The sequence below is a fragment of the Oncorhynchus clarkii genome, chromosome 17 (assembly GCF_045791955.1).
Source record: "Oncorhynchus clarkii lewisi isolate Uvic-CL-2024 chromosome 17, UVic_Ocla_1.0, whole genome shotgun sequence".
NCBI lineage: Eukaryota > Metazoa > Chordata > Actinopteri > Salmoniformes > Salmonidae > Oncorhynchus > Oncorhynchus clarkii.
In genome coordinates, this window is record NC_092163.1 from 39,001,659 (window position 1) to 39,022,034 (window position 20,376).

Consider the following 20,376-nt stretch of genomic DNA (forward strand, 5'->3'; position numbering starts at 1 on the left):
CAGCCAGCTCTATATTATCCGTGTTGTCGATTAGCCACGTCTCGGTGAAACATAAGATATTACAGTTTTTAATGTCCCGTTGGTAGGATAGTCTTAATCTTAGATTGTCCAGTTTGTTTTCCAATTATTGCACGTTGGCCAATAATTCAGATGGTAGTGGGGGTTTACCTACTTGTTGGCGAATTCTTAAAAGGCACCCTGCCCTCCTCCCCCTTTATCTCCGTCTTTTCTTCACGCGGATGATGGGATTTGGGCCTTGTCTTGACAAAGCAGAATATCCTTCACATCGGACTCTTTAAAGAAAAAATCTTCTCCCAGTTCGAGGTGCATAATCGCTGTTCTCATGTCCAGAAGCTAGTTTTGGTCATAATAGACGGTAGCAGCAACATTATGTACAAAATGAGTTAAAAACAATGTGAAGTCTGGAGTTTGGAGTCTGTAAAACGGGAGCCATCACCTCCGACGCATCACTTAGACCTAGATTCAAATAGTATTTGGCTTCCCCCCAAATACTTTTAGTGTTCGATTCAGCCTGCCTGTAGTGCCAGATTTGTATTTTTGGGACTACAAGTGCAGATAAAGTCCTTGAAAGAAAGCAAACACGATTTGAACCCAGGTCTGTGTACATCAGGAAGAAGAGTGGGCTCTGGTCTGGAGGATGACTGGGGTTTAATGTGTAGATAGTGGAAACAGAGGCCAGCTCCTTTGGCACCACTCCTCACAGATCCAGACATGTTTTTTCAAGGGAAAAAAGGAGACAGACCGGTCATCCTCAGTATGTCCTGTCCAGGGTTTCATAATTCCACAAATTTTCTACAAATTCCCAGGTTTTTGAGAAATCCTTATTCCCTCCTGTTTGTGGGAATCTTCCAACCAGGATTTCTGGAAATGTTGGTCCCCTAGTCAAGTCTTTTCCCATTTCAGTGAAGTCAGTACTATGGGACCGTGTCTGTGCTGTGTCTGTACTGCAAGCTGTGGAAGCATCCCCATCCATGTACAGTTGTGTCGGGGACAAAGTTGTCAGTGCTGAGAGTTAGACAGTCATGTTAGTCAAGACACTGTGTTGTAAACCCTGCCCTGTCTGTGGTGAACGACAGACATGGTGCTGTCAGTTCTGAATGACAGACACGGTGCTGTCAGTTCTGAATGACAGACACGGCGCTGTCAGTTCTGAATGACAGACACGGCGCTGTCGGTTCTGAATGACAAACACGGCGCTGTCGGTTCTGAATGACAAACACGGCGCTGTCGGTTCTGAATGACAGACGCGGCGCTGTCGGTTCTGAATGACAGACGCGGCGCTGTCGGTTCTGAATGACAAACACGCCGCTGTCGGTTCTGAATGACAGACGCGGCGCTGTCGGTTCTGAATGACAGGCGCGGCGCTGTCGGTTCTGAATGACAGACGCGGCGCTGTCGGTTCTGAATGACAGACGCGGCGCTGTCGGTTCTGAATGACAGACGCGGCGCTGTCGGTTCTGAATGACAGACGCGGCGCTGTCGGTTCTGAATGACAGACGCGGCGCTGTCGGTTCTGAATGACAGACGCGGCGCTGTCGGTTCTGAATGACAGACACGGCGCTGTCGGTTCTGAATGACAGACGCGGCGCTGTCGGTTCTGAATGACAGACACGGCGCTGTCGGTTCTGAATGACAGACACGGCGCTGTCGGTTCTGAATGACAGACACGGCGCTGTCGGTTCTGAATGACAGACACGGCCCTGTCAGTCCCGAGGCGAACACAGATGGACAGAAGGAGTAAATAAAGAGCATAAAAACATGACCTGGCCCTACTTCCACCCTGCCTTTCAAGCCTCAGGAAAGAGTTACTGCACAGACACACTGTTAATGTCCGATGACAGACTGTTGTCCTGCAGCATTACTCTAACTCTGTCTCTGACAGTGACAGTTTGTTTCTGCTTGAAGAAATTGTGTCATACTCTATGGGTGTAGGCTTTATTAAAAAGGGTCAATACGCTGTTTATTTTTTGCAAAAGTCCAAGGTTCATGGAAGTGTGTTTTTTTTGTTTTGCTGTAGGAATTATGCCCTGTCAGATGGCTACTTCACGGGATGTTGGATAATATCCAACTGGGCACTTTCTCAAAGTTTGTGTCCTTTTGAGAACCGCCATTCAGTTAAAGATAACGGCTGTTGATTCATGGAGAGCTTCTCCATGAAAACCCTTTGTAAGGATGGTCTGCTCAGGTCCTGTATTTATAAAACCACTCAGAGTAGGAGTGCTGATCTAGGATCAGGTCCTCTAATCTTATTCATTATAATCTAAAAGACAAAACTGATCCTAGACATCAGCATTCTTACTCTGAGACAATTTGTGAATACAGGCCTGCTCTGCTCAGCGATACAATCTGTCCAAATCTGGAATGCTATATTACAAACTACTGTAACTGTAGGAACATTCCATCCATCACTCCGATTAGTGGAGAGACAGGAAGTGATGTCAGGTGATCCCCCACCCTAAACACATAAGTAACTAAGTTGTTTGTACACATTAGTACTCCTTCTGCAGTCCTCTAATGGAGAAGGTTAATGAACGGGTCACAACACAGGTACATTAATGATATGCATATTAGTGGTAAGGGAAAACATTTATATAATTGCACATCACAGTATTATTTTTGAACGGTATTATATCGAAATTTGACTTTTTATTGTATTTGCTACTGTAGGTAGTGTTAGCTAGCGCTAGTAGGCTGGCTGTACCTGCACCAAATAGTTTTCAGCACTTTTATTTCCACGACTCATCAAGATGTGTTTTCTCATGGCTCTCTCTTGTCTCTCTGCAGCAGACATATGGTGAACAATCTGTTTGGAACATTAAATCGCGATATCGAATCGGAATACATGCAGAATAGTGAGAATCGCAGTACATATCGTATCGGTACCAAAGTATCGTGATGAAATCATATAGTCAGGTCCCTGGTAATTCCCGGCCCTAATAAATATTCAGTGTTATATGATTATGATTGACGCCATTTAGTAGACGCTTTTATACACAGTGACTTACAGTAGTGCTGCATACATTTTCTTCTGATTGGCCCCAGTGGGAATCGAACCCACAACCCTGACACTGCATGCACCATGCTCATTGTCCTGTCCTATACACATTCTCAAAAAACCCTTATATCATTGCATCAATGTATCAAATCACCTGTGAGGCCAAATAGATCTGACCATGTACTGTATGCAATGAGAGTTGTAAAGTATCTGATCTGCAGCGCTGTATCTCTATGCCTGGCAGTAGCTGTGGCTCAGTCCCTCTGGCTGGCTCAGTGGATGATCCTTCATTTCCTCTGTAATCCTGCAGCCCTGGTCATGTGACGCTCATTGAAGGAGTCCCAGGGGATTAACCCACATACCTGCTGACTCGGCCTGACCTTGGCTGTGTTAGTGCTTGGGTGTGAAGCAGCATGACTGGGTGTGGCAGGCTGCAACCTTATAGCTAACACACACACACACACACACACACACACACACGTCTGTTTTACTATCCTTGATTGATTGATGAATTCCCATTCAAAATCCTATTTTCCCTAACCCTAACCTTAACCCCAGAACCTACGCCTAACTATTAAACCTAACCCCTAACCCTAACCTTATTTAAACCTAAAATAGCCTTTTTCCTCGTGGGGACTGGAGAAAAGTGCTGTGAGGGTGTTACTGAATACCAGTGGTGGTCAGAACCACCAGATGAGGGAGGACGATTGGATGACTGTCATTCATATTCCATTCACCCAGTTCAATGTAACAATGTAACAGCGATGGGTTTAGCCTATTACATGATACTCAAATCTTCCCTATACCCATCATGAGGTTGCTACAACCTAGCCTATGAATGACAGTTTTCCACGTACAGTTGAAGTCGGAATTTTACATACACTTAGGTTGGAGTCATTAAAACTCATTTTTCAACCACTCCACAAATGTCTTGTTAACAAACTATAGTTTTGGCAAGTCGGTTAGGACATCTACTTTGTGCATGACACAAGTAATTTTTCCAACAATTGTTTACAGACAGATTATTTCACTTTTAATTCACTGTATCACAATTCCAGTCTGAAGTTTACATACACTAAGTTAACTGTGCCTTTAAACAGCTTGGAAAATTCCAGAAAATTATGTCATGACTTTAGAAGCTTCTGATAGGCTAATTGACATAATTTGAGTAAATTTGAGGTGTATCTGTGGATGTATTTCAAGGCCTAGTTTCAAACTCAGTGCCTCTTTGCTTGATATCATGGGAAAATCAAAAGCAATCAGCCAAAACCTCAGAAAAAATTGTAGACCTCCACAAGTCTGATTCATCCTTGGGAGCAATTTACAAACACCTGAAGGTAGCACGTTCATCTGTACAAACAATATTACACAAGTATAAACACCATGGGACCACGCAGCCGTCATACCGCTCAGGAAGGAGACGCGTTCTGTCTCCTAGACATGAACATACTTTGGTGCGAAAAGTGCAAATCAATCCCAGAACAACAGCAAAGGACCTTGTGAAGATGCTGGAGGAAACGGGTACAAAAGTATCTATATCCACAGTAAAACAAGTCCTATATCGACATAACCTGAAAGGTCGCTCAGCAAGGAAGAAGCCACCGTTTCAAAACCGTCATAAAAAAACAGACTGTGGTTTGCAACTACACATGGGGACAAAGATCATACTTTTTGGAGAAATGTCCTCTGGTCTGATGAAACAAAAATATAACTGGCCACAATAACCATCATTATGTTTGGAGGAAAAACTGGCTGCAAGCTGAAAAACACCATCCCAACCGTGAAGCACGGGTGTGGCAGCATCATGTTGTGGGGGTGCTATGCTGCAGGAGGGACTGGTGCACTTCACAAAATAGATGGCATCATGAGGGAGGGAAATTATGTGGATATATTGAAGCAACATCTCAAGACATCAGTCAGGAAGTTGAAGCTTGGTTACAAATGGGTTTTCCAAATGGACAATGACCCCAAGCATACTTCCAAAGTTGTGGCAAAATGGCTTAAAGACAACAAAGTCAAGGTATTGGAGTGGCTATCACAAAGCCCTGACCTCAATCCTATAGAAAATCTGAAAAAGTGTGTGCGAGCAAGGAGGTCTACAAACTTGACTCAGTTACACCAGCACTGTTGGAAGGAATGGGACAAAATTCACCCAACTTATTGTGGGAAGCTTGTGGAAGGTTAACCAAAATGTTTGACCCAAGTTAAACAATTTAAAGGCAATGCTACCAAATACTAATTGAGTGTATGTAAACTTCTGACCCACTGGGAATGTGGACTTCAGTGCACAACACATCAGCTGTTTGTGACCAGGTGAAAAAACCTTTCCAAGCCAAACCTCTGCACACAACCTACATCATTGTCAGCATAGCTAATAGAACTAACGTGTTTTGTAACCCGCTACCATCATGCAGTAACGTTACAGTGTACAGTCAGCAAGCAGTTACACTGGCGGGCCCCGGTGGCAATAAATTAGTAAAACCAAAAGCTTACCTTGGAAGTGTTCCAGTACTGTGTTGGAAAGTCATAGCCAGCTAGCTAACATACTATCCCTGTGTTTGAGCAGGGTGTTTCAGTAGGCTAAACTAGCTAGCTGCATTTGCTTGCTAAGTAAGTGAAACTGAAAGTAAGAAATAAAAGACTCTCTCTCTCTTGCATCTCCTTCATTTTGAAATAAATAAATTTGCTAAACTGTCGAACTACTGTCTTTCTCTCTCTTTGAATCCACTACTCACCACATTTTATGCACTGCAGTGCTAGCTAGCTGTGGTTTATGCTTTCAGCACCAGATTCATTCTTTGATCCTCTGATTGGGTGGACAACATGTCAGTTCATGCTGCAAGCGCTCTGATAGTCTATGGATGGGGGTGAGGAGCATAAGCCTACTAGGTTTTGCAAAATAGTGTGATTCAATTGGTGACGTGATTATATGTCGTATAGTTTTGTCTAATATGATAACTTCTTAAATGTTTTACCATCGTCATTTTTAGGAAATTCACTGAGGACTGTCCTCCCCTTCCTCCACTCAGGGGCCTCTACTGCTGAATACTACTATTGTGATGAAAGAGTAGTGATAGGATCCCACTGTTTGCTGAGCCCGCTCTGTGTGTGTGTGTGTGTGTGTGTGCGTGCGTGCGTGCGTGCGTGTGTGTGAATACGTGCATCCATCTGCCTGTGTGTGTGCCCATGTGTGTGTGTGTGTGACACATTTCCCCAGTACCCTAAGGCTTACCCAGTCTCACCTGGCTGGCAGTGGGGCCCCCTGCTCTGCTTGACGTTAATAATTCACAGTGACCCTGAGCCACACTAACCTTCACTGTTCAACGCCAGCCATTTAGTATCACCTGGCTGCTTCTCCTCTACTGAGCAGCATCATTATGATGACCAGCTACTACGCTGTGTACTAATGATGACCTCCATCTTTGTTTATTAATCATCATACAGTAGGCACTCAATCACAGTTGTTTGGTTGTTGTTTTTTTACGGTGAAGGTTAGGACAGGACAGGTTAGACACGGTCCCCTGGCCAGGCTGCGTTCCAAATGGTACACTATTCCCTATGTATTGCACTACTTTTGACCTGTGCATTACATAGACGGGTTGGTTGTTTAGCAACAAAACCGACGCGTGCGTAGCTATGGGTCAAAACAGACGGGGTTGGCTTAAACTGTTGACAACATGTCAACTTTTTTTTCCGTTTGAAAACATAAATAATTGAAAACTTAAATAAAGTTGCACAATGAGTCTCTCAAATACATTGTTACAGTGGTTGGTTAGCTAGCTAGCACATTTGAGCCAGTAGCATAGATGTGACATCATTCAAAACACCTCAAAACAAGACAATGTATCAAAAACGAGCTAAAACTAACTGAAACGAGCCACTTAAACGATTCCCCACATGGCATTTTCTTGTCGTTATTGCTAGCTATCTGGCCAGCCGGAATCACAACAACACACGGCCTTCTGGCCCATTGAAGCTCCCGCCTCGTTTTTGCGATGTTCCCAGCTAACTCGTCAATAGTGCCTTAAAGAGGGCATGCTGTAGGCCAGTGCTTTTCAATCCCTAGGCGTTTCTCCTAGGGGAACCCTAGGCGTTTCACAATTTTGTTGTTGCCCTGAACTAGCACACCTGATTCACCTAAGGGCTTGATGATTAGTTGACAGGTTGAATCAGGTGTGCTAGCTCTGGAACTGTTCAAATACATGTAACGGCTGGGGGTCCCCGAGGAGAGGTTTTAAAAATGCTGTTGTAGGAAACACAGGGGAATAAAGAACAAAGCTGTTTGAGTGGGGTGAAAGTGGTTATTAATAGCTGTTAAGCGAGCACTTTTGTGAGTGACAAGTGACAGAAAGATATGAGGAGCGGGGCCAGAGGTGTGAAGTGAGAGAGAGAAAGAGCGGGAGAGAAAGAGAGAGGGAGAGAGAGAGGAGAACAAGAGGGAGAGTTTATGTGTATGTGTGTGACAGAGAGGGAGAGTGCGTGTGTGTGTGTGACAGAGAGGGAGAGTGTGTGTGTGTGAGAGAGAGAGAGAGAGAGAGAGAAGTAGAGAAAAGAGAACCTGACAACTAGAGAAAGAGGGGATGAATACATATTGACAATGACCACCTGAGAAATTCCTGGCCACTGGAGTGTGTTTTGGCATTTAATGACGGCTGACATTTCATGGTCCCAGTGTGTGTTCCTACACCCAGTAGAGAGAGCATGTGGGAGAGAAGGTCCTGCTGGGAACTGATTATCTGGCAGGAGTATCCTAGATGGCGGCGTCCCCATGACACCCTATTCCCTTATAGTGAACGGCCAGGGCCCATAGGTTTCTGGTCAAAAGTAGTGCACTATATAGGGAACAGGGTGCCATTTGAGACACATCCGATGTGTGTGTTTGAGATTTGGTGACAAACTCTGTGCCGGCCTGAGTAGGATTATTATATCATTATGATAGGCTAAATTGATAGGTTTTTCTAGGTATTATGAAGGAATGTTGATTTGCACCTAATCTGTATGAATCTCACATTTCTATATGAGAACATGTCAACAAGCAATTTCTGTGCCTGTGTGTGTGCCTGTGTGTGTGCCTGTGTGTGTGCCTGTGTGTGTGCCTGTGTGTGTGCCTGTGTGTGTGTCTTTGTGTATATGTGTCTGTGTATGTATTTGTATTTATTATGGATCCCCATTACAGCTACTCTTCCTGGGGTCCAGCAAAATTAAGGCAGTTAAAAAAACATTACAATACATTCACAACAGATTTCACAACACATTTAAGTGTTTGCCCTCAGGCCCCTGTGTGTGTTTGTGATGATCTGTGTGTGTCACTCACAGTAAGTATCCGTGTTTGTCTGTCTCCGTGCGTTTCTGTTTGTATATTGGCGTTATGGTTGCGTGTGTTTCCCAGTCTTTCCTGCCTCTCTTGATCTCCCCGTCTATGATTCAGATGAGACTGTGTCCTCTCTGGCTCCCTCCGTAGGTGACCAGTGTTGACGCTTCTATAACCTCCTGTACCCTTTCCCTAGTGTCTTTATTTGTGCTTCACACTTTCATCATTTCACATTTGCTGTTGACATTCTGATGACATTTCAGGTAGTTATGGGCTGCCCTGTCTGTCTTAAACACACATGTACAAACATGCATAGGCACACACGTTCCCATACACATACACACTCATGCAAGCGAACGCACGCACGCACGCACGCACGCACGTACGTACGCACTCAATGGTTCAATGACTAAGCAGGCTCCTCTGTGAGTGTGAGGGGATCAATCGTGGTGACCTTTTTCCTTTGGATAACCTGCTGTTCTCAACCCCTGATTATTGCCAGCGGGGAAAGACTAGCTCTTCCGGCCCCAAGGACTGAACTCCGACCCTGCCGGGATGGAAGGACCTCTGCCCATAGAATTTGAATATTAGAATGTATAACCACTAAGCATCCTGCTGTGGCTCACTCACTGTTTCCAGAACCACACAACTACAATTATGTTTCTCAAAATTCTATTTCTGTATGTCCAGAACCATTCATTGTGGCTGCAATAGATACTCTGCTACTGTACACTGAGTGTAGAAAGCATTAGGAACACCTTGACAAAGGCTGTCCAGGTGGATCCAGGTGAACGCTATGATCCCTTATTGATGTCACTTGTTAAATCCACTTCAATCAGTGTAGTTGAAGGGGAGGAGACAGGTTAAAGAAGGATTTTTAAGCTTTGAGGCAATTGAGACATTGATTGTGTATGTATGCCATTCAGAGGGTGAATGGGGAAGACAAAATATTTAAAGTGCCTTTAAAAACGGGGTGTAGTCGCAGGTGCCAGGCACACTGGTTTGTGTCAAGAACTGCAACGCTGCTGGCATTTTCACGCTCAACAGTTTCCCGTGTGTATCAAGAATGGTCCACCACCCAAAGGACATCCAGCCAACTTGACACAACTGTGGGAAACATTTGAGTCAACATGGGCCAGCATCCCTGTGGTACGCTTTCGACACCTTGTAGAGTCCATGTCCCGACGAATTGAGGCTGTTCTGAGGGCTAAGGGGGTGTGCAACTCAATAGTAGGAAGGTGTTCCTAATGTTTTGTACACTCAGTGTATATCTCTTTGCGGAAAAACAAAGTGCTTCATGAAACCTACATCTCTCCTCCCACCCTCATCCTACACTGACACCTACACACCTCTCTCTCTCTTTTGTTGCTGATCCTAGACCAGCCATTTCAAGGCAGCTCTCGGCTTACCCTCTGCAGTTTCCATATGACAGGTTATGACCAGTGACCACCAGGAAACAGGCTGGTCTGCTACCTGTATCTGGGCCCAGCGATGCAGCATTTCCGTGTTGTGAGGCCTGGGGGCCTCTCTCTGGTTTCTGTCCCAGTATCCCTCCTCCTGTTCTTCACCCCACCTCACCAGAGGGTGCGTCCCAAATGGCCCCCTACTCCCTGCCGATGTAGTGCACTACTATATTTTCACACCGCGTAAAGCCAGGGTACTGTAACGGGAAGGGTGTGTGCTATTGTGTTCGAGGGCCTATTGCTTTCTAATGAGCTGACCTGTGCTGCTACACCCCCCGCTGCTTAATGAGGTTAACAACTCACTAACGAGATCATCTCACTAACGAGATCATCTCACTGATGAGCTGAGCTAGCCCACCCTGCACAAGACACACACGCAAATGAGACCCACGCGCACATATGCGGGCACGCACGCACATACGCGCACGTGCAGGGGTGCACGCGCACAAAAATACGTCTGTGTGGGTGTGATTGAGGAGGTCGGGCTTTGACGTGGGTGCCGTTATGTACGCGACACACTTCGTTCCGGTAGCGATGTAGCTACACGTTAAACGGCACAGATATGACTCCGCTGCTTTCCACAGTCGTCGTCGTCCTTTGTGAACCGGTGGAGTGTTTATGGCGCTCTAATGCCTGGGACTGCCTGTGTTGTTATTGGACGTCTCTCTAACACACAGTATGACAGGCAGCACCATCTGTGTTGTTTTGTGTGTGTGTGTGTGTGTGTGTGTGGAGGGTGGTAGGGTGTGTATTTGTGTGTGTGTGTGCCTCAGTTTGCTACTTCTTCCTGTAAACCCAGGCCATCATTCATTGACATAGACTTTCTGTAGCAACACAGCATCCTATCCTATGGGGGGCGCTTATCTAGTGACCCATTGTCATCCTTACATTACTGGCTTCATAATCATCCTCCTCTTGCTTACAAATCCTAATCTGTTTTTTTGCATCGATTTCATGAGGTTGTTGCAGGCTGGTGTTAGTCTTGTCCAGACTGTGCGTTTGGGAGAGGGGAGAGGAGAGGAGGGGAGGGGAGAGGAGAGAGGAGGGATGGGAGAGAGACAGAAAGAGGTGAGGAGAGGGGCGGTCATTCACAGTGGGCAGTAATCTGTACTTTGTTCTGGGGGAAGTGTTTACAGGTTCTAGAAATGTCTGGATGTCTCAGAAGCCCAAAGGTGCAATGTCCTAAATGGGACCTATTATCCTTCTACACAGGGACTGATTGTGTGTGTGTGTGTGTGTGTGTGTGTGTGTGTGTGTGTGTGTGTGTGTGTGAGAGAGAGAGAGAGAGAGATTTACACTGCTGTAAAAGCCAAAGCACTCTCTACATAAACAACTCTCCTTTCCCTTCTCAGCCCTCTGGTTTGGCTATGTTCTCTCCCTCTACTCCCCCTCTCGCTCTTTCTCCTCTTTATTTTATTTCTCTATTTTCTCTCTTTCACTTTCTATCCTCTTTCTCTCTCTTTCACTCTCCTTTCTCTCTCTCTCTCTCTCTCTTTATCTTGTTTTCTATCTTATCTCTGTCTGTGTGTGTCTCTCTCTACCCTCTTTCCCCCTCTGTCTCCAACACAGTGATATTATGCTGATTCAGTAAAGGCGCAAGAGAGGGGGACATTTGGCAGCACAAACGTGTGACAGGAAGCGAGCTGCTCAAACGCTTATTAGCATCTCATATTAGCATTTTACATTAGCATCCTCTTTATGAACGCAGCCGCCCAAAAGGCTAAAGGGACTTCCTGCTGTTTGGGTGTCAGCCATTGATAAGCCTGTAGTTGATGGATGGGGGTCAACCAGCTGACATTTCAGTACACAGGGACCACACACACACACACACACACACACATACTCACTCTCCTCAGGCCAACTTCTTCACATGTTTGTGTGCCATGTTACTGTGTTAGGATGGTTGAGTGAGTCCGAATATGCATGTATGGGTGTGGAGTCTGAATATGCATGTATGGGTGTGGAGTCTGAATATGCATGTAAGGGTGTGGAGTCTGAATATGCATGTATGGGTGTGGAGTCTGAATATGCATGTATTGGTGTGGAGTCTGAATATGCATGTATGGGTGTGGAGTCTGAATATGCATGTATGGGTGTGGTATCTGAATATACATGTATTGGTGTGGAGTCTGAATATGCATGTATGGGTGTGGAGTCTGAATATGCATGTATGTGTGTGGAGTCTGAATATGCATGTATGGGTGTGGAGTCTGAATATGCATGTATGGGTGTGGAGTCTGAATATGCATGTATGGGTGTGGAGTCTGAATATGCATGTATGTGTGTGGGGTCTGAATATGCATGTATGGGTGTGGAGTCTGAATATGCATGTATGGGTGTGGAGTCTGAATATGCATGTAAGAGTGTGGAGTCTGAATATGCATGTATGGGTGTGGAGTCTGAATATGCATGTATGTGTGTGGGGTCTGAATATGCATGTATGGGTGTGGAGTCTGAATATGCATGTAAGGGTGTGGAGTCTGAATATGCATGTATTGGTGTGGAGTCTGAATATGCATGTATGGGTGTGGAGTCTGAATATGCATGTATGTGTGTGGAGTCTGAATATGCATGTATGTGTTTGGAGTCTGAATATGCATGTATGTGTTTGGGGTCTGAATATGCATGTATGGGTGTGGAGTCTGAATATGCATGTATGGGTGTGGAGTCTGAATATGCATGTATGTGTGTGGGGTCTGAATATGCATGTATGTGTTTTGAGTCTGAATATGCATGTATGTGTTTGGGGTCTGAATATGCATGTATGGGTGTGGAGTCTGAATATGCATGTATGTGTGTGGAGTCTGAATATGCATGTATGGGTGTGGAGTCTGAATATGCATGTATGGGTGTGGAGTCTGAATATGCATGTATGTGTGTGGAGTCTGAATATGCATGTATGGGTGTGAAGTCTGAATATGCATGTATGGGTGTGGAGTCTGAATATGCATGTATGTGTGTGGGGTCTGAATATGCATGTATGTGTTTGGGGTCTGAATATGCATGTATGTGTGTGGGGTCTGAATATGCATGTATGTGTGTGGGGTCTGAATATGCATGTATGTGTTTGGGGTCTGAATATGCATGTATGTGTGTGGGGTCTGAATATGCATGTATGTGTGTGGGGTCTGAATATGCATGTATGTGTGTGGAGTCTGAATATGCATGTATGGGTGTGAAGTCTGAATATGCATGTATGGGTGTGTGCTCCTGAGTGTGTAATGTATATTATTCTAAATATGTACATGCCCCCTTTTTCCACCTCACACCCACACCAACACAAACCCATCACACGCACTCTCTGACCATATTCCACATTTTCCATCTCATTTAGGTTTTCCACGTAAATGCAAACTGCACAGATGGTTAGTTCTGAGAGCCCTGCCTGCACCTGTTTATATTTAGCTCCTCAGTAGAGCACTTGAGGGAGAGAAAAAAACAAAGCGTGTTTCGTTTGTTTGGCATGCCAATGACTCCCTCGCCTTCTCGCTTCAACAGCCAACTACATTGAACAAAAATATAAAATGCAACATGTAAAGTATTGGTGCCATGTTTCATGAGTTGAAATAAAAGATCCCAGACATTTTCCATACGCACAAAATGCTTATTTCAATCAAATTTTGTGCACAAATATGTGTACATCCTGTTAGTGAGCATTTCTCCTTTTCTTGGCATATCATATCAATAAGCTGAAAAAACAGCATGGTCGTTACACAGGTGCGCCTTGTGCTGGTGACAAAAGACCACTACAATGCCACAGATGTCTCAAGTTTCGAGGGTGTGGGCAATTGACATGCTGACTGCAGGAATGTCCACCAAAGCTCTTGCCAGAGAATTGAATGTACATTTCTCTACCATAAGCCGCCATCCAACGTTGCTTTAGACAATTTGGCAGTACGTCCAACTGGCCTCACAACCGCATACCAAGTGTGTGGCGTCGTGTGGTCGAGCGGTTTGCTGATGTCAGTATTGTGAACAGAGTGCCCCATGATGGTGGTGGGGGTTATGGTATGGGCAGGCGTAAGCTACAGACAATGAACACAGTTGCATTTTATCGATGGCAATTAGAATGCACAGATGCATATCTGTATTCCCAGTCGTGTCAAATCCATAGATTAGGACCTAATGAGTTTATTTCAATTGACTGATTTCCTTACATGATCTGTAACTCCGCAAAATCTTTGAAACGGTTGCATGTTGCGTTTACATTTTGTTTCAGCGGGATTTGGGCAGAATTGGTGAAGGCATTATCTGGCTCACAGAGTGCTGTGGTTAGAGATACTCTCTGCTGCTTATGTAATACAGGATGACCTGTAACCCCCTCCATCTCTCCCCTTGGTTGTGTTGTTGGCCATTTGATTGTGTTTGCTGGTGGGATGCGTCCGAAATGGCACGCTATACCCTATGTAGTGCACTACTTTTGACCAGAGCACGGTACACTACATAGGGAAGAGGGTAGGCACTTTCGGACACAGATTCTGTATCGGATATGTTGATTGGTCAGGCTTGGTGGCTATTGTTCTGAGTGGCTAATAGACCTTCAGTATCACAAGAGCCGTGTGCAGGGATATGTTAGCTTCGTCCTTGAAAAGTACAGACTCGTTCATTTTTCCCCTGTCTCTCTCGCCAAACCTTTGACAACATCCTTTTTTTTTATCTCCTTCCCAGCTGGAGAAAATTGCATTTTCCAACTGCCCACTTAGATCAAAATGCGCTCTAAAAATCTCTGGATCTGACGGAAGCCAAATGTATGGTGTCCACATTATGATAGTCTCAGCAGGACGGAGTCTGAGGCTGTCCTAATATGGACACCATACAATTGGCTAACGTCAGGACTGTTTCCCAGCTCCGTAACGTCATCGACTGATTATCCAGTTTCTGTTAGGTGTCCTGATATGGACACTGCACACATGGCAGTAGGGAACAGCATAATGCTGGTGTCGTGTTTCTTTTCATATCTCTCATGGTTTCTATACATCGTGTCTAAATGATGTCTCTGCCTAGATCATTAGCAGCCATGTTGCACACAGTCCCTAATTAAACCATTACCAACCATGGGAAACATGCTGTAACCATCACCATTATTAGGATGTATAGTTTAGGCTTAGTTTAGGCCATCATCATTAATAGGCTCGTCCTATCTGTGCAGTTATAACCTATGTCTAGTAACAGTCGGATTTGTTGGGGTTAGCTAGCTAGGTGGTTTTGTGCAATTATTGTTTTATGGTCGACTATATTCTGATTGGCAGGAAGATGGATGCGCTCACTCTGCATCATTTGGTGTGTGCGGTCATCTCCGAACACAGTGAACGTGCCCCTTGCCGGCCCTTCTTCATTCCCGTTCATGTAGCGCTGTTCGATTTTAACATCCACCTGTATCCCTCTACTAAATGTGTGAGTCTCGGTGTGTTTGGAAAGGTGTGCCAGATATGTTTGAGAGAACGGTGTGTGTGTGTGTGTGGGGTGCTCAGGTACAACTCAGTGTTTCTGCACCTCATGTTGTTACACAACCATAGCAGAGCACCCCCGCCACCCCCCCCACCCCACCCCTACCCCCCATGGGGGCACACTGTGTTACTAATGAGCCTAGGCTGGAGAACACAAGCAAGGAATCACACACACACACACACACAGCTCTAATCTTGTCCACCAGCCGGCTCTCTCGAACCGTCGGGTTTCATAGCGCCTCAGAACGCGGACTTGACTGGAAGTCTATGGCAGGAGCGGACGAAACCACCGCTGGTTTTAATTGGCTGATCTCTCTGTTCATTCACCATCCAGCATAACCCTTAGAACGTCCTGCCGACATTGTGGACTTCAATGAGCGAGCAGCGCAAGTGATGCAAAGTATGCATCTTAGAAATAGCTTCCACATACGTGCTTTGTATGCCCCCGAACTCGATTGGGCTTCCCAAAAAACAATATGGCCGTTGTGATCGATCGTTTATTTTGATTGGCGATTTTCCCCATATTTCAAAGTCCCATCTAATACGGCTGTAGCAGGCTCGCCCCCTCTCCTGCCTCGACATCAACCACACCCCTTTCAAGTCCCGCTTTGTTGCGCGGTTTTCACAGGTTCTATGCGCCTGCCATTATTTTCTGGGACTGAGGTTAACACAGCTCTAACCTGTTAACAATCACTGTTCATGCACCTACAGCACAGTCTCACACTTGCACATTTACAATACAGGTGTACATTGACTGATATAAACCCTTGCACACACTGACACCCCAAAAAGCAGTCGCATACCCCCGCACTGTTGTATTTACACAATCATACGAAACTCCAATACATTCACTGATTCACTTTCGTCAGATGAGAAGGCTAAGGCAGAGGAGCTGAGTAGTGGCGAGAGTGGCACTCCCAGGCCTTATTGCTGGAGAGACTGTACCTGTCAACCACTGTTCTTTGGGGCCCTCAGATTAACATCCATATCAGACTGTCTGTTAGTCAGGAACCTCCAGGGCCCATGGCCCAGACACACAGACGAAGTGACTACATTATTTCCCTGAATGTGGCACTTTTAGCTTGCTTCTCCCTCTTTTTTTCATGATCAATTCTATTTCCTTATTTCCTATTTCCAATTCTATTTCCTTATCTCCTCCCTCCTTGTAACATAAACACGCTCTCTCTACACATTTTATGCAGGGAGCAGGTTGCAGGTAGAGTAACTCACTTGTAACTTGCCATTCCTCATGCTGCTGCTGCACACTCAATTCTGGAGTGTAACCAAAATCCGAACACATTTTCAGCCCAAAATGTGACATTTAAAGTATGCCGCAGTGAATTATGGGAGCGTAGCAGTGGTGTCCTCCACTCTACGATGGGATCATTTAACACCTGTGTTGTGCTTTCCTTTATGAGTTTTGTAGTTTGTTGTTATAGTCTTTATTTCCTCCTCGGAGGTTAAAAAGGCACCATAACAATAAAGGAGGGTGTCCTAATATGGACACCGTATAAAGATAGGATCTATGCTACAGTGGTATCGATGGTAATCGGCTATAGAGGTGTTTATGAGGTTATTTGTTATCGCCTTGACGCCAACAATGCACGTTACACACAGATGCCATTTCTCCATGCCTTGAGGCTCTGGGCCCAGCTTCACAAGGCGTCGAAGAGTATGGTTGCTATCTAGGATCAGTTTAGCCTTTTAAATCATTAATGAATAAGATTTCATGGACAGGGAGGGAGGGGCCTGATCCTGGATCGCTTTGTGAATACGGGCCCTGGGCTACAAACATGGTGCCACCATCTCTCGTTGTGCTTTTCATAACCTGGTAATAGAAGCATTTAAATGTTCCCGTTGATCTGAGAATAAAATAACTCCTGCTGAGACTAAGGCTGTCCTAATACGGACACCGTAGTTCTGTCTTATTGATCAGCTCTTTTAATCGGAAATGGAATATGTTTCTGCTAATATCCTGTCTTTGATGGGTTTACACCCTTTTTTTTCCCTCAGGCAGAATGTTGACATAATCAATACCTCCATAGAGGTGTGGTGGCAGTGCATTGGAGACTATCTGATTGTGTCCAAAATGGCACCCTATTCCTTAAATAGTGAACTGCATTTGACCAGGGCCCATAGGAATCAGGTAAAAAGGAGTGCGCTAAATAGGAATATAGGATTTAGGGTGCCATTTTGGATGAACCCCGCTGTTGATTGAATGTGAGGGGTGACAGTCTGTATCTAACTCTCTGTTGATGAGTGTTATCTGCTCCGTGAAGGGCTGATTACATCTGAACAGTTGACTGTGGAACTAATTGCAGTTGGGTCTCTGTGTCTCAACACTAATAACCATAGTGCTGATTTGTATTCATGCAGCGGCCGTCCTCCTATGTGCTTCAAAGCGCTTAACATTGTCTGGTGATTAAGCCTTCTCATGCAGATGAAAGGGTTGACTTAAACAACTACAGGGGTTTGAGTCCTTTAGCCAGCTCTGACCTAACCTGTCTGTGCTGTGGCTGCGGCTGCTGCTCGAAGTACCTGATCTGACCTCAAACAAGCTTCTTCATAGGTATATCTTAGATAGTTTGCCCAAAATCTAGGAAGGAACATCTTTCTTGAACCGAGACTTTATCCCAACGGCCGGCTTGTTTTAATCGGAGGCTAATTTATCACAATTTCTGATCCTTTTAATCCGTCTTTATTATGCTGGTCTTTGGCCATATGGTGTGAGAGGGTGGCTATTTCTTTAATTTAGTAATGGCACCCTAAGATGCTTTCAGTTTTTTATACCCCTCCATCACTCCCTCTTTATCGAATCAATTTTTAGCAAGAGTAACCAGTCTTCCTCCATATGTGTTGACTCTCATATCAACATAAAGGTCAATGTTAAACAAGTCCCCTGTGTTCAGAGTCAGTACACTCCCTGTTAAAAGCCTTGGCTCTCTGCCACCAATGTAATCTCACTGTACAGTACTTTATTGCTTAGCCTAACCACATTGTTTCTACAGTATATTACAGCCATATGAAAGAAGAAGGACATAGTGGGACCGGTATTAATATATAGTGTACTACTTTTGACCAGAAAAAGTACACTATATAGGAAATATGGTGCCATTTGGGACGCAGAAGCAGTGTAAATTAGCAGCCTAAACCTTCTACCAGACAGCTGATTTATGGGGGAGTCGTGTTTTTACATATTTTTTTTTCCGGTTCGGAGGGCATGCTTCATTTGTAAGCGCTGCTGTGAGCACAGCGTCAGTGCAGACAGCCAGCTATTCCTGTCCTCTTTTATCTCAATGTTACTCAAGCGTACTTTCACTTTGTTTGACAAGTATAGCACCTCTTTTCATCTACCACTGTCCTACTTCTACCCCATTATGTTTCACTATGGTATGATAAAGTCTATGGAGAGTATCAATGTGAACAGCATATATATTTTAAATGTTTCGATCGTTGTGGAATAATCGTTAGTTTGCAGACAATGTTTGGTTTTATACAGTCCTGTACCATGCAGTTTTCTAAATGTCGCTTTTTGTTCTGTCTGTGTTTCAGAATAAAGAATGGCTCTGCCTGAACTGCCAGACCCAGAGAGCTTTGTCTGGGGCCCTGGGAGACACTCCACTTCCTGCTCCTCAGCCAATGGGATCCCCACGGCACCCGGCTCCAGCCAATCAACTACAGCCTCAGCATAGAGGGCCCAATCAGCAGGCAGGGCTACGGCCCACTGGTCCTCAACAGCAACAGAAACCACCGGGTGCCCAAGTAAGTGGCCCTCCTTTCTCCCCTGCCAAACAGGCAGGGCCCACCGCCCAAAGCAAGGGGCCTGCTCAACCGTCCCCTGCCAAGGCACAACCCTCCCCTGCTAAAACAGCCCAGCCTTCACCTGCTAAGGGTGAACCCTCCCCAGCCAAACAGACAGGACCCACCACCCAGAGTAAGGGTCCTGCCCAGCCCTCCCCTGCCAAGGGTGCACCCTACCCTGCCAAACAGACAGGACCCACCACCCAGAGTAAGGGTCCTGCCCAGCCCTCCCCAGCCAAGAGCGCACCCTCCCCTGCCAAACAGACAGGACCCACCACCCAGAGTAAGGGTCCTGCCCAGCCCTCCCCAGCCAAGGGCGCACCCTCCCATACTAAAGCTGCATCCACCCCTAGCAAGGGTGCACCCTCTCCTGTTAAGGGTGCACCTACCCAACCTAAACCCAACCAGAGTGTACCCAACAAGCAGTCTGGTAAGCAGCAGCAGGGCCAGGAGAAAACTAAAGTCGCCACCAAAACTCAAAAGGAAGCAGAAGTCAAAGCCTCGCCCAAGAAGGGAGCACCTGAGACCATCACCACATCAAAAGATGAAAGGAAAAAACCTGCTGGAGACTCGCAGAAGTCAAAACACCATGACGTGAGCGACCTGCAACTTTGCAACTTCAACGTCTTTACCACTGTTGTTGTTCTTGATTTACCACCAGAATTGTATTTGCCTTCATTTCAGTCATTCTTGACAGTTGTCGTCGTCGTCATCATCTTCATCATCAATGTCATCCTCTTTGTCATTGTCATCATCTTCATCATGAAATGTTTCCATATATTGAATCATTTCTTTCTCTGTCTATAATCTTGTGCTGAGCGATGAGTGCTTTCTGAGGTCGGTTTGGTTTCGGTTTGATTATAGAGCATTTTTCGTTTTTCGTTTTTTAATTTTTAAAAAAATTATTAAGTGACATTAAAATGATTTTAGAGCTTTTTAATGGATATTTCAAAGCCAAAAATAGTGAACATTCAATTGCTAAAACATTGAAAATATTCCATTGTCTCTGTCAGCTCCACATTGGCTAGACATCAATATAAAGATATGAAATTGCTATGAAATAATAAAATATTCCAGTTGTGTATATTACACAAAAAAAAATAACGTTGGTCATTTCGTTTTTTAATAACCGGTCAATCACTCAGCATTACTATCATCATCATCATCATCATCACTGCCATCATCATCACTATGATCATTACATTATATCAAATAGGAGGCTGCAGGTAGTCTAGCAGTTAGAGTGTTGGGCCAGGAACCAAAAGGTCGCTGGTTCGAATCCCTTAGCCCACTAGGTGAACAAAAATCGGTCGGTGTGCCATTGGCACTTAACCCTAA

At 45.1% G+C, this 20,376-nt stretch overlaps 1 protein-coding gene across 1 annotated transcript in view; it reads left to right on the forward strand.

The window, feature by feature from the left end:
* Window positions 1–20,376, forward strand: part of LOC139370795 (bassoon (presynaptic cytomatrix protein) b) — a 122,205-nt gene that overhangs the window by 58,820 nt on the left and 43,009 nt on the right. The window contains exon 4 of the mRNA XM_071110566.1: window positions 18,790–19,632. Coding sequence (XP_070966667.1) covers window positions 18,790–19,632 — 843 coding nt within the window. The remainder of the gene's footprint in view (window positions 1–18,789; window positions 19,633–20,376) is intronic.